At 47.0% G+C, this 13,206-nt stretch overlaps 1 protein-coding gene across 2 annotated transcripts in view; it reads right to left on the bottom strand.

Moving 5' to 3' along the window:
- FAM188B (family with sequence similarity 188 member B) overlaps positions 1–12,866 on the bottom strand; it is a 117,494-nt gene extending 104,628 nt beyond the window's left edge. Inside the window, exons 1-4 of one of the 2 annotated variants that reach the window (XM_018047112.1) lie at positions 12,724–12,825; positions 7,851–7,890; positions 6,762–6,881; positions 324–559 (exon numbers count right to left, since the gene is read on the bottom strand). In XM_018047112.1, coding sequence (XP_017902601.1) covers positions 324–559; positions 6,762–6,881; positions 7,851–7,856 — 362 coding nt within the window. In that variant the 5' untranslated portion in view covers positions 7,857–7,890; positions 12,724–12,825. Of the gene's footprint in view, positions 1–323; positions 560–6,761; positions 6,882–7,850; positions 7,891–12,723 lie in introns of both variants that reach the window. The other variant, XM_013963359.2, reaches the window with a different exon arrangement.

Here is a 13,206-nt window from a genome sequence, read left to right as displayed (position 1 = left end):
CTCTGTCCGTAGGATTCTCCAGGCAAGAAAACTGGAGGATGGTTGTCATGCCACCCTCCAGGGGATCGTCCCAACTCAGGGACTGAACCGCATTTCTTAGTGTCTGCTGCATTGGCAGGCGAGTTCTCCGCCACCAGCAGCACCTGGGAAGCCAATGTATATTTACACCTATACACATTTATATACCCTACTGGCTCCTGCCAGTCGTGTTTCTCTGGAGAATCTGAGTTTACATTACAGCCACTATTACAGCCACTGAGTTTATCATAATTCGTTACAGAAGAAATAAGAAACTAATCCACAGTATAAATGAGAAGAGGTACCTGGCTTTGCTTATCTCTGACAATGGTGTTCTCCAACTCTCATCTTCATCTGCGAGGTGGTATATGTTTACCAGAGTGGTCTCTGAGCTTCTCAATGGTAATTTGTTACTTTTCTTTGGTACTGAGAGTTCAGGGATTGGTGTTTCTTGAGTGACGCTGTTACCAATATTCCCAAAGTGATCCAGAAAGTATCTGGTAATGAGTTCAAGGTTTGTTTTTAGAGGGTTTTCCTTTGCCTATCATTGGAAGAAAAAAAATCCTTAATTTATTTACAGCTTTAGAGGAAGGGTGGGAAAAGCAGCCACTGAAATTCTTTGACATAGTTTATCAACTTCTTACTCATCCATACATTCTCTCAGCAAACACTCACTAACTACTTATTATATGTCAAGTTCTGTGCTAGGTAGCAACAGGGATAAAAATAAAACCAATACCTTCAAAGAACTAGCATCCAATGCATGAGACAGGAGACTCAGTGAACAAATGTAATGAAATGTGATATGAATAGAGGCATACCTAATCAAATTTCTTCTTGTTTTTTTTTCATCTGGAAATAAATTTATAAAATATATATCCTTTCATTCAAAAAACAATTCAGTCTTTATGATCACTAACTCTACCAGTTTATAAACATTTGGGAACTGCATGATTTCTTAGTTTGTATATAATGTGTGTGTGTGTGTGTGTGTGTGTGTGTGTGTGTGCTAAGTCACCAGTCTTGTTCAACTCTTTGAGACCCTATGGACTGTAGCCTGCCAGGCTCCTCTGTCCATGGCATTCTCCAGGCAAACTACTGGCGTAGGTTGCCATGCCCTCCTCCAGGGGACCTTCCCATGGAAGATCTAACCCTGACCAAGGATCTAACCCTCGTCTACTGTGGCTCCTGCCCTGCAGGCAGGTTCTTTACCACGGAGCCACCTGGGAAGCCCCTTCTTAGCTTGTGCACTCTACATCTAACACTGGACACAAGAAATGACAGAGACAAACAGCAGAAGGTTAGTGCAAGAGCACAGAGAGGCAGTCAGGATTGACTCAGTTTATGTCCCAATCTTTAAAAAAGATAAAATGAAACTCTTTGGTAGTAGATTTTGGAAACAAGTAGTATCAGTACTCCCTTACCCTGACAGCACTAAATATTACCTTTGAAGGTTTTTTTCAAAGACAAATTATCGGGCCTTGCTGAGTCTCACTAAACCAAAATTGCCAAGATTAGAACACTGATTCCTTTTAGAAGTTCTCCTAAATAATTTGCACAGAGTTATCCAAGCTGGTCTCAGGAGATAGACCATGTGTCAGTCAGCACCCCACCTGCCGGGTAACATTCAGGCCCTTCAGAAAGGCAGCCAGGCATGGTGGTGAGTTTGCAGTCAGAGTGATAAAGTGCCTGATAAAGAGCCTGGCACAGAGGGAACCCTTGGGTGTATCCAGTCTTTCCCCCTTACTATTTCCCTGACCTATGCAGTATAACTCTGGGACCAAGACCCACAGGTTATGACCAAACTCAACAGAATTATCAGGCAGTCAAAATCAGGGGACAGTTTTATTTTTTAGAATAGGACCCGAACTATTTTGCCTAAGTCTAAATGAAACTTACAAGGAAGAGAGTTGGGGGGCTGGGGACGTTACATAATTTACTTCAACCTTCTTATTTTCCTTTCAGTATGAAAGATTTGGGGCCCTAAATACCTGAATTATAGTTGTGGTTTTTCGTATCATTTTGCTCATAAAGATACAGCCTTTATATGAATCTAGATACCATTTTTCAAAACTGTAGTTTTATATAGGTATTTTATCTATGGCACATTAAAGGGGGAAAACAAATTACTAGAATTAACATTAAATCGCAGGGCTTTCCCAGAATCACTCTAGTTTTGAGCTGAGTGAACGTGAAAATTGTGATGACATAGATAGATTAATGAGTATATTATTTTCCTGTAAAATATAAGGTCCAATTTATTGTATAATAGCTAATAACTACTGGATAAATCAAATAATCAGGAGCTGACTGTGGCTCAGATCATGAACACCTTATTGCCAAATTCAGACTTAAATTGAAGAAAGTGGGGAAAACTACTAGACCATTCAGGTATGACCTAAATCAAGTCCCTTATGACTATACAGTGGAAGTGAGAAATAGATTTAAGGGACTAGATCTGATAGACAGAGTGCCTGATGAACTATGGACGGAGGTCCGTGACATTGTACAGGAGACAGGAAATAAGACCATCCCCATGGAAAAGAAATGCAAAAAAGTAAAATCGCTGTCTGGGAGTCCTTACAAATAGCTGAGAAAAGAAGTGAAAAGCAAAGCAGAAAAGGAAAGATAAAAGCATCTGAATGCAGAGTTCCAAAGAATAGCAAGGAGAGATAAGAAAGCATTCCTCAGCGATCAATGCAAAGAAACAGAGGAAAACAATAGAATGGGGAAGACTAGAGATCTTTTCAAAAAAATTAGAAATACCAAGGGAACATTTCATGTAAAGATGGGCTCAATAAAGGACAGAAACGGTAGGGACCTAACAGAAGCAGAAGATATTAAGAAGAGGTGGCAAGAATACACAGAAGAACCGTACAAAAAAAGTCTTCACAACCCAGACAATCACGATGGTGTGATCACTTACCTAGAGCCAGACATCCTGGAATGTGAAGTCAAGTGGGCCTTAGAAAGCATCACTACAAACAAAGCTAGTAGAGGTGATGGAATTCCAGTTGAGCTATTTCAAATCCTAAAAGATGATGCTGTGAAAGTGCTGCACTCAATATGTCAGCAAATTTGGAAAACTCAGCAGTGGCCACAGGACTGGAAAAGGTCAGTTTTCATTCCAGTCCCAAAGAAAGGCAATGCCAAAGAATGCTCAAACTACCAAACAATTGCAATCATCTCACACGCTAGTAAAGTAATGCTCAAAATTCTCCAAGCCAGGCTTCAGCAATATGTGGACCGTGAACTTTCAGATGTTCAAGCTGGTTTTAGAAAAGGCAGAGGAACCAGAGATCAAATTCCCAACATCCATTGGATCATCGAAAAAGCAAGAGAGTTCCAGAAAAACATCTATTTCTGCGTTATTGACTAGCCAAAGCCTTTGACTGTGTGGATCACAATAAACTGGAAAATTCTGAAAGAGATGGGCATACCAGACCACCTGACCTGCCTCTTGAGAAACCTGTATGCAGGTCAGGAAGCAACAGTTATTACTGGACATGGAACAACAGACTGGTTCCAAATAGGAAAAGCAGTACGTCAAGGCTGTATATTGTCACCCTGCTTATTTAACTTATATGCAGAGTACATCATGAGAAACGCTGAAAGAAGCACAAGCTGGAATCAAGATTGCTGGGAGAAATATCAATAACCTCAGATAGGCAGATGACACCACCATTATGGCAGAAAGTGAAGAAGAACTAAAGGGCCTCTTGATGAAAGTGAAGAAGAACTAAAGGGCCTCTTGATGAAAATGAAAGAGGAGAGTGAAAAAGTTGGCTTAAAGCTCAACATCCAGAAACCTAAGATCATGGCATCCGGTCCCATCACTTCATGGCAGATAGATGGGGAAACAGTGGAAACAGTGACAGACTTTATTTTTCTGGGCTCCAAAATCACTGCAGACGGTGATTGCAGCCATGAAATTAAAAGACACTTACTCCTTGGAAGGATGGTTTTGACCACCCTAGACAGCATATTAAAAATCAGAGACATCATTTTGCCAACAAAGGTCTGTCTAGTCAAGGCTATGGTTTTTCCAGTGGTCATGTATGGATGTGAGAGTTGGACTATAAACAATGCTGAGTGCTGAAGAAATGATACTTTTGAACTGTGGTGTTGGAGAAGACTCTTGAGAGTCCCTTGGACTGCAAGGAGATCCAACCAGTCCATCCTAAAGGAGACCAGTCCTGGGTATTCATTGAAAGACTTATGTTGAAGCTGAAACTCTAATACTTTGGCCACCTGATGTGAAGAACTGACTCATTTGAAAAGACCCTGATGCTGGGAAAGATTGAGGGCAGGCGGAGAAGGGGACGACAGAGGATGAGGTGGTTGGATGGCATCACCGACTCGATGGACATGGGTTTGGGTGGACTCCGGGAGTTGGAGATAGACAGGGACACCTGGCGTGCTATGGTTCATGGGGTCACAAAGAGTCAGACACGACTGAGAGACTGAACTGAACTGAATGAAAATATCTTAAGGATCTTAAGATAATAGCTACCTTAGGGAGACCATACTACAGTGAAGAAATAAAAATAACTTGAACGACAAAGATGCTTCTGGGAAGTTAGGTAAAGGTGCATTTTTACAAAAATCTCACTGTGCCCCAATGATTAATTGAATTTTCTGCTTAACTGTCTCACTTTCTCTGGAAAAAAATCTTTGTAAAATATACAATCCACTCTCCTGCCTTGTAAGAGAGCTGGTGGGTGACTGCTGAGTGTCTGCTGTCTACAGGACTTCAACCAAGTAGGTACAGGAGATGGAGGGGCCCGCGTGTCACCACAGGACTCAGAACATGAAGGTCTTTCCAGGGCTTCTGGAAAGACTTCACCTGGCTGCCACTTGTGATAAATGCTGAACAATATGTCCATGAGGTTCTTTCCACCTCTGACACTACGCCCTCCCACAAGGCAACATCTGCTGGAGAGCCCGTTCTTGAATCTGTCAACTACAAATTGGCGCTTGCTAAGGGCATTTGCTGTCTGCCTCTGTAGAGATTGACTCCTGTGCTGCTGAAGTTCTTGGCACACCCTGAGGGAGTTCAGGATGGAGAGTGAGGCATTCTGTGCTCCAGGGGAACTGGGGGAATAAGTCTTAAGACAGTTTTCAGGAACCGATATTTTCAGGATAGTAGTAGTTAGAGTAGTTTGTCGTTCAGTCGTGTCCGACTCTTTGCGACCCCACGGACTGTAGCCTACCAGGCTCCTCCCTCCATGGGATTCTCCAGGCAAGAGTACTGGAGTGGGGTGCCATTTCCTTCTCCAGGGGATCTTCCCGACCCAGGGATCGAACCCGGGTCTCCCGCGTTGCAGGCGGACGCTTTACCCTCTGAGCCACCCTGAAATATTTTTAGGAACTGATTTCAGGATCCTAATCCTTGTACCTCCTCATACCTAGAAAAGCATTAAAACCCTTCATGATGACATCAGCTCCTTGTGACAAGCACAAAATCTCTTGTAAAGTAAGCACTTGTTTGCACTGAACTCCTGCTTCACCAAAATCTTACATATTGCCCTTTCCCCACTACCTCTTTCGGAGAAGGCAATGGCACCCCACTCAAGTACTCTTGCCCAGGAAATCCCATGGATAGTGGAGCCTGATGGGCTGCAGTCCATGGGGTCGCTAGGAGTCAGACACGACTGAGCAACTTCACTTTCACTTTTCACTCTCATGCACTGGAGAAGGAAATGGCAACCCGCTCCAGTGTTCTTGCCTGGAGAATCCCAGGGACGGGGCAGCCTGGTGGGCTGCCGTCTGTGGGGTCGCACAGGGTCGGACACGACTGAAGCGACTTAGCAGCGGCAGCAGTGCTGCCTCTTTGGCACAGTCTCTCAGAGCTGTCTGAGGTGCTGCCTCCCAGGCGGCAGTGATCACTTTGCCCCAGATAAAACTTAACTCACAACTCTCACACTGTGCATCATTCTTGGTCGACAAGTTAAATCATAAGATTCTCTCTTCTAACAGAAAGAGCCAGTAATTCAGGATGGTAGTTTTACTGATTCATTCATTCATTCATAAATACACACTGACTATTTACTACATCATCAAGCATCATGGTGAAGTATGGTGATACAACCGGTATCCTGGAGCGTCCAGAGTAGTGGGGGAGGCAGACTCTAAGTAAACACCCACACAAATATTCTATTATAAGCGTAATAAGCACAACAGAAGAAAACCATGCAGTGTCCTGAAGGCTTCTAACAGACGGTGTGGGGATCGAGGCGGGGGATCAAGTAAGCACCCCCATCACCACCCAAGGAGGTACTTGTTCCATTTGCTATCTCAACTTCAACACATCTGGGTTAGCTGAACCCAAACCCCCCATCTGCCTGAATTAAATGTATTACTCCGAGCTGAAGAAGGAAAACCACTCCTTCTTCAGGAGGCAAAGAATGGAAAATTTTAGCATAACTGAATGCTATATTCTTCAGTACAGTCTTACTAAAAATAGTCTCTCGGGAAAGGAAGGAACACAGGGAATAATTGTTAACAGGCTCAGGCCTGGGTGCAAAAATGAGCCCCATACGGTGCTTGCGTGCTCTGACAGTGGGGTGGGGCAGACAGAAGCTAGAAACCCAGCACACAGTCGGGATTTGTCTGTTTCTCCCTAACCGCCGGTGCGGCAAGCCTCTAGCCACTGGTCTCTGATGACCTGGCAGGGCTCGTGAGTACCCTGACATTGCCAAAATCCATTCCAGAACTCCCCACCACACTTGGAAAGCATGTACCTTGTTCTCCTTGTAGAGAAATTCAAGATGCAAAACCTTTCGGAGATCGTTTCTGCTGTTTATGCTGAGATCCGAGCGAGGGCGTTCCTGGTCCATGGTCACAGACGTCTTCTTTAAGCCCTGAGGGAAGCATCCCAAATCACTATTTACCATTTTAAATCTAAACCTTCCCAGCTCCGACGACAACAAAAAGACTGTTAATGTTCATTACCGTCATCTTCTCCCACCTTCCTCACAGTGTATTGGGAGGACTGAAAACTGACTTAAGAATTTACTCTTATGTAATTTCACACTTGACATCATCTTCATAATTATTACTCCGAATCTTACAGCCACCCTGTAGGCGGAACCCAGGCTGAAGCTGTCAGCACATTTTAGAGAAAAAGTGAAATCCAGGTAACTGTCTCGCTGCCCACCACTCGCTCAGGAGCTCAGGGTTTGGCTTAGATTTGGGGCCACGGGATATGAAGCTTTAAAAATAAATAGGAGGAAACACATAAGCAAAAGGCCAACAGTCATTCCCTTCTTTTTGCAGATGGGGCGCCAGGGTTGATTTGTCCAGCATAACAGAGTGGACCCACATAGCTGGAGATCTGACCATCCCAGACTGTGAGGAGGTGACACCAGGACCCAGACTCACAGGAAGCACGTGGTAAGCGTCTGCTGTGTTCCAGTGCAGCTGCTTTCCATCCTCCAGCCCTGAACTCCCAAAAGGCCCAGCCCTTGGGGCCCCTTAAGAGTCTGGCTCCTTCTTTTGAAAACAACCACAGCAGCTGCAGCCTGCCCACCTCCCCAGACAGTGATGATCACTGAAAGGCAGAAGAATGGGAGATGCCTCACATGCAGATCAGCCTGGCAATAAGGGAGCCCCTTGCTCTTGATGGATCCAGACCCCAGTGTGAGTCAGGCTTCAGTGGCTCCCCCAGGCTTTGTGTTCAGAATTTTGCAGAGGCTCTCAGCGCTGGGAAAACAAGAAAAAAGCTGCTGCCTGCCATGAGCTGGGCCAAGAAGAATTTGTGAAACGACATATGCATGCAACCTTGAACCAAAGAGAATAAAAAGGAAGTTTCTAGTCAGCTATTTACTGACCATCATCCGTGTGCTCACTCCTGTTTTCCAGTTTCCCCATCTGTGAAATGAAAGGAACAAGCCACAAGTCCACCAGTTTGTCTGCTGGAGGCAGAAGAGGGAAAAGACCAAAGTCCTGACCCTCATAGAGCTCACCCAAACGACAAGTACAAAGGCCCTGTGGCAGCTACACGGAGGCCAGTAGAGCTAGAGCCATATAACTAGGGGAAAGTGGCAGGAAATAAAAGTCAGAGAGGTTGCCCAGAGCTTACTGAGCAAAGGCCTTGTTGGCTTTTGTGAAATGGGAAGCCTATTGGAGGACTGGGAAAAAAGGAGCATTCTGAACTAACATATTTGCAAAGGACTGCTTGGCTTCTAGGTTGAGGACAGACTGTATGGGACAGGGGATTAAGCATTAAGACCAGGAGGCTATAGAACAATTCACATGAAAGATGGAGGTGGCTTGGACCAGGGTAGTTGTAGCAGAAGTGTAAATAAGTAGTTACATTCTTTATGCGCTCTGATGGTAAAGCCCACAAGTGTACAGATGGACTGCATTCAGGCTGCACAAGAAGGAAAGAGCCAGGGAAAGGCTTTGGCCCAGGCAACCATACAGTTAGTGATGCTGCTTACTGAAGTGGGGAAAATTGAAGGAGGTAGAAAGAATCAGGAATGGAGTTTTGAATGTGTGAAGTTGAGATGTTTATTGGATATCTAAGTGGAAATGTAAACTAGGCAGTTGGAAAGAGTGTAAGAGTTCAAGGAGAGGTCTTGGCTAGAGACAGACATTTGGAAACTGTCAGCATGTCGACAGTAATGGAACCCACAACAGTGGTGGAAGTGGCTGAAAAAGGAGAAAACAAGAGAGTCAGAGACTAAGGCTGTAAATCCACCGGCACACACACGGCTTCCCTGGTGGCTCAGACAGTAAAGAATCCGCCTGCAATGCGGGAAACCCCAGTTCAATTCCCGGGTCGGGAAGATTTGCTGGAGAAGGGACAGGCTACCCACTCCAGTATTCTTGGGCTTCCCTTGTGGCTCAGCTGAAGAATCTGCCTGCAATGAGGGAGACCTGGGTTTGATCCCTGGGTTGGGAAGATCCCCTGGAGAAGGGATAGACTACACACTCCAGTATTCTGGCCTGGAGAGTTCCATGGACAGAGGAGCCTAGCAGGCTACAGTCCATGGGATCGCAAAAAGTCGGTCACAAGTGAGCAACTTTCACATGCACAGCTCAGGAAGCCACAGGGAACTTGCCAAGAACCCAAGAACGAGTGACCAGAGAGGTACAGAAGGAAAACCAAAAGGAGGTGATCTCCAGAAGCCAAGGGGAATGAGTTTTCCAAGAAGGGCATAACCAACTGAGTTCAACACGATTGTTAGATCAATAAATGTAAAGACTAAAAATAAGAAGTCACTGATGAACCTGACAAGAGCTGTCTCCATGGATTGACGGGGAAAAAAGCCTGATTAAAGTTTGAGAACACAAGAAGAATTAGAATCAGAGCATACATAGTCCTTTCATACAGTTTTGCTATAAAAGGGAGAAGAAAAATAGACCAGTAGCTGGAGGGGCTTGGGGGTCAAGATGGGATTTGTAGAAGCATGTTTACATGTTGACAGGACCAACCCAGCAGAGAGGCAAAAATGTACAATACAGTAGAGATAGAGGCTGGTAACTGCACCAGTGTCCTGGAGCTCACAGAGAGGACAGGCACAAAGTGGGGGCTTGGCCTTACCCAGAGGATGGAGAACTCATTCCTAAGAGCAGGAGGGAGGATGGGGCAAATGCTTCAGGCCCAAGAGGGTTAGTTACTGTAGTGGTCGGGCATGATGGAGTTTTCTTATGAATGCTTCTATTTTCTCAGTGAAATTAAGAGGCGGAAGGGCTTTGGAGCTTGAGGACAGAGATGTGTGAAATGTCCATCTAACACTGGAGACTAGAGAAGGAAATGGCAACCCACTCCAGTATTCCTGCCTGGGAAATGCCATGGACAGAGGAGCCTGGAGGGCTGCAGTCCATGGGGTCGCAAAGAGTCAGAAACAACTGAATGACTAAGAACAAGACTGGAGAAGTATAACCAGGTGGGCAGGCATCTCTGGGGCGTCACAGGAGTGAGAGAACTGTCAACATAACAGTGTGTTTTTCTCCAGCCTCATTGAGCTCTGCAGCGCAAGCAAGGAGTAGGCCAAATATAAAGAAGGGAGAGACAGACAAGGGAGCTGAGCAGGGTGTTGAGGGCTGATGTGTGGGTAAGATGTGGGGAGAGGCCACAAGAGGGCTGAGGGACCATGGAAAGTTGGCAAGAACAGTGGAATGGAGATGGGAGTGAGGCTGAAGAATAGTTTATATTGGACTGCTGACGGGAATGAGCTGGAAGTGAGGATGATGGGAGGCTTGGAACTGGGATTATGGCAACGACAAGCTTAGGGCATGACCACCTGCAAGAGGTGGCAGAGGCAGGCTAGGACACGTGCTTGCAGGAGAGTGCAGCTGGGCATAAGCTTGGTGGGTCCTGCCATTGCCAGGAGACTGTCCTGATTCTCCCTGTGGAGGGATCACACTTGGAGGGGGCCAGCATAGCTGGGCATGATGTAGGATGGATGGTAAAAGAAGCAGCATTAGGAGGTGAGGTTCAAGGGGGAGCTGGCAGCCAGGTTGTAGGGAGCCTGGTAGGCCCGGGAAAGGCCTTTCCTGGGATTTATTCTAATTGCAAAAGAAACATATCGAGGGTTTTGGGCAGAGGAGTGGCATGATCTGACCCGCTCACCCTGGGCAAGTTTATTTACCTCCAGTCTGATCATAGTCTTTTGTGAAAGGGAATAATTATACATGTCTTTCAGCACTGTTATGAGGGTTTGAGAAAATAAACAGGCACCTGGAAGGTACCTCATATCAGGATGGGAACTCTCTTGGTTAGGTAGGTAGGTACCCGCTTTGCACCAAGCCCCAAGGAGAGTCCACAGTCTCCGCCCCAGAGCAGAAAGCGGCCAATCTGGGCTGCAGTCCTGGCTCTCCACGCCTTTCTGAGTGATTGTGGGTAGCAGACTCCTTTCTCCTCTTGGGGGTTAGTGTCTCCCGACAAAAAGTCAGAAGAGAGGAAACCAGGTGAACCAGATAACTGCAAAGGCTCTGCCCGGTTCAGTCTCAGCAATGTGAACCTGTCTAGTGAGTGAGACAGGCAGATGCATAAACTATAACATGAGGGCCCATGAGCAGACCACAGACAAATGAGTCGGTTATTCCAGCCACAGGTACCTGAGACCTCTTGAAGGAAATGGGACTCGGGATGGAACAGGGGAAAGCACGTGAGAGAAGCTGGAAATGAAACTGGGCTGGAAAGCTGGGGTCAGGCTACACGGGAGCCTCGAACAACAGGTGAGGATTTTGGATTTCGTTTGTACTCAAGAGAGGATAGGCATGGGGAAGACATTCAGGGAGTTCAGCTCGGTAGCCCAGACTTAAACGATGGCAGCGGTCATCCTCACAGGGTGTATCATTGATATCCTGTGTGCACCCAGGACTAGGTGATGATGGGTCAATTAGTCATAAAAACAGAGCGGATACAGTTGAGGCCACATTACATTTTAAATAAAAATACATTTTCGAAAAGCAAAGAAAGACACTTTCATAACAGGGCACATCAGAGATGTTGAATGCCTACTGTGTGCCAGATACAGTGGCTGGAACCTGCCTTAGATCATTATTAATCTTCACTATAAATCTGCCATGGGCAGGTCTTACTATTCCTCTTCTGTTGTTGTTGTTTAATCGCTAAGTTTTGTCAGACTCTTTGCGACCCCATGGACTGTAGCCCCTCTGTCCAAGGGATTTCCCAGGCAAGAATCCTGGAGTGGGTTGCCATTTCCTTCTCCAGGAGATCTTGTGTAAGAGCAATGGGTACTCTCCCTACACTCCTACCGTATACATGGTGCAACTCCCAGCAACCTCTTCCCCAGCCCGCCTTCACCTCCACTGTCAGGACAGGCGACAGCCAAGGACCGCCCCAACTTCTGAGTTCCCTGAAAACTCTCCTGGTACAAGATAATGTGCTCTACTGTGTTTAGTCGCTCAGTCATGTTGGACTCTTTGCCACCCCATGGACTGCTGCCCACCAGGCTCCTCTGTCCATGGGAGTCTCCAAGCAAGAATACTGGAATGGGTTGCCATGACCTCCTCCGGGGGATCTTCCCAATCCAGGGATCTAATCCAGGTCTCCCGCATTGCGGGGAGATTCTTTACCATCTGAGCTATCAAGGAAGCCCAAGAATACAGGAGTGGGTAGCCTATCCCCTCTCCAGGGTATCTTCTCGACCCAGGAATCAAACCGGGGTCTCCTGCATGGCAGGTGGATTCTTCACCAGCTGAGCCACCAGGGAAGCCCGGTACAAGATAACAGAAGAACTTAAAACGACCTCGACTGAACTTCCCATTGATGAACAGGACTGAAGGGTTTGACTGGCAAGAACTTCTTTTAGCCCTCTGGGTTCCCTTTGGGAGGAAGTTCTTTCCTAGTGGGATGTAAGTCTGATTACATCAGAGTCGGGCACCCATGCCGGCCTGCTGGGCTCCCAGAGCCTCGGGAATTTTAGGAAAATGAGGAGGGCGCAGCCCCGGGGTTCGCGAGCCGGGAAGGGAGAGATGCCTCTAAGGGCAGCCGCTGTCCTGTCCCTGCTTACGGGAAGTGAGCGGAGACAGAAATGGCTCCTGGGAAATGTAGTTCCCAAAGCCCGGGGAAAGGGGCTCTCACAGCAGTCGTCTCTAGGGCAGGCAGCGGGCAGGGGAAGGGCTCCCTCCCAAAAGGTCTTCAGGACCAGAGAGTCTCCAGACTACTCCCCTCACCCACCCCACAATCAAGCAACTTCTCATAACTGTAAGGGTGGCGCCACGTACCTTCCTGCTGAGGAACTCCCTGACCAGGGAGGCCGCCACTTCCTCCACGAAGAGACTGTCCATGCTCCGCTTTAGCCACGAGGCCGCAGCGCCGCAGATGCAGACCCCAGGTCGGTTGAGGCCAGTATGGCCGCGTTGCCGTGGTGACGGTGTCAGCAGGGCCGGGGAACTCCGCCCCTCCCCTGGGAGTGAGCGGGTTGGGAAGGCGGGAGGAAAAGGGAGGAGCATCCTTCAAACTTGCTCTGAGAGCGGGAAGCAGAATCCAGAAGGCACAAACCCCGTGCATCCCAGGGACCAGGCCAGGGCTCCCGACCTGTGCGTCCTGGCACTGGCCTTGTCCATCTGGGTTTCCTGGATCAAGTTACTGTTCCAAGTTACTGTCCCTATCTCTCAAGGTGTGAATGGGGGAGAGTGCCTGCCTCCTGATTCCTAAAGGACTAAACCCATAGTGAAGTGGCCCCTAGAGATCTAGCCCCAGCACCT

This window comes from Capra hircus, chromosome 4 (assembly GCF_001704415.2).
Source record: "Capra hircus breed San Clemente chromosome 4, ASM170441v1, whole genome shotgun sequence".
Classification (NCBI taxonomy): Eukaryota; Metazoa; Chordata; class Mammalia; order Artiodactyla; family Bovidae; genus Capra; species Capra hircus.
This window is presented reverse-complemented; position numbering and strand designations above follow the sequence as displayed.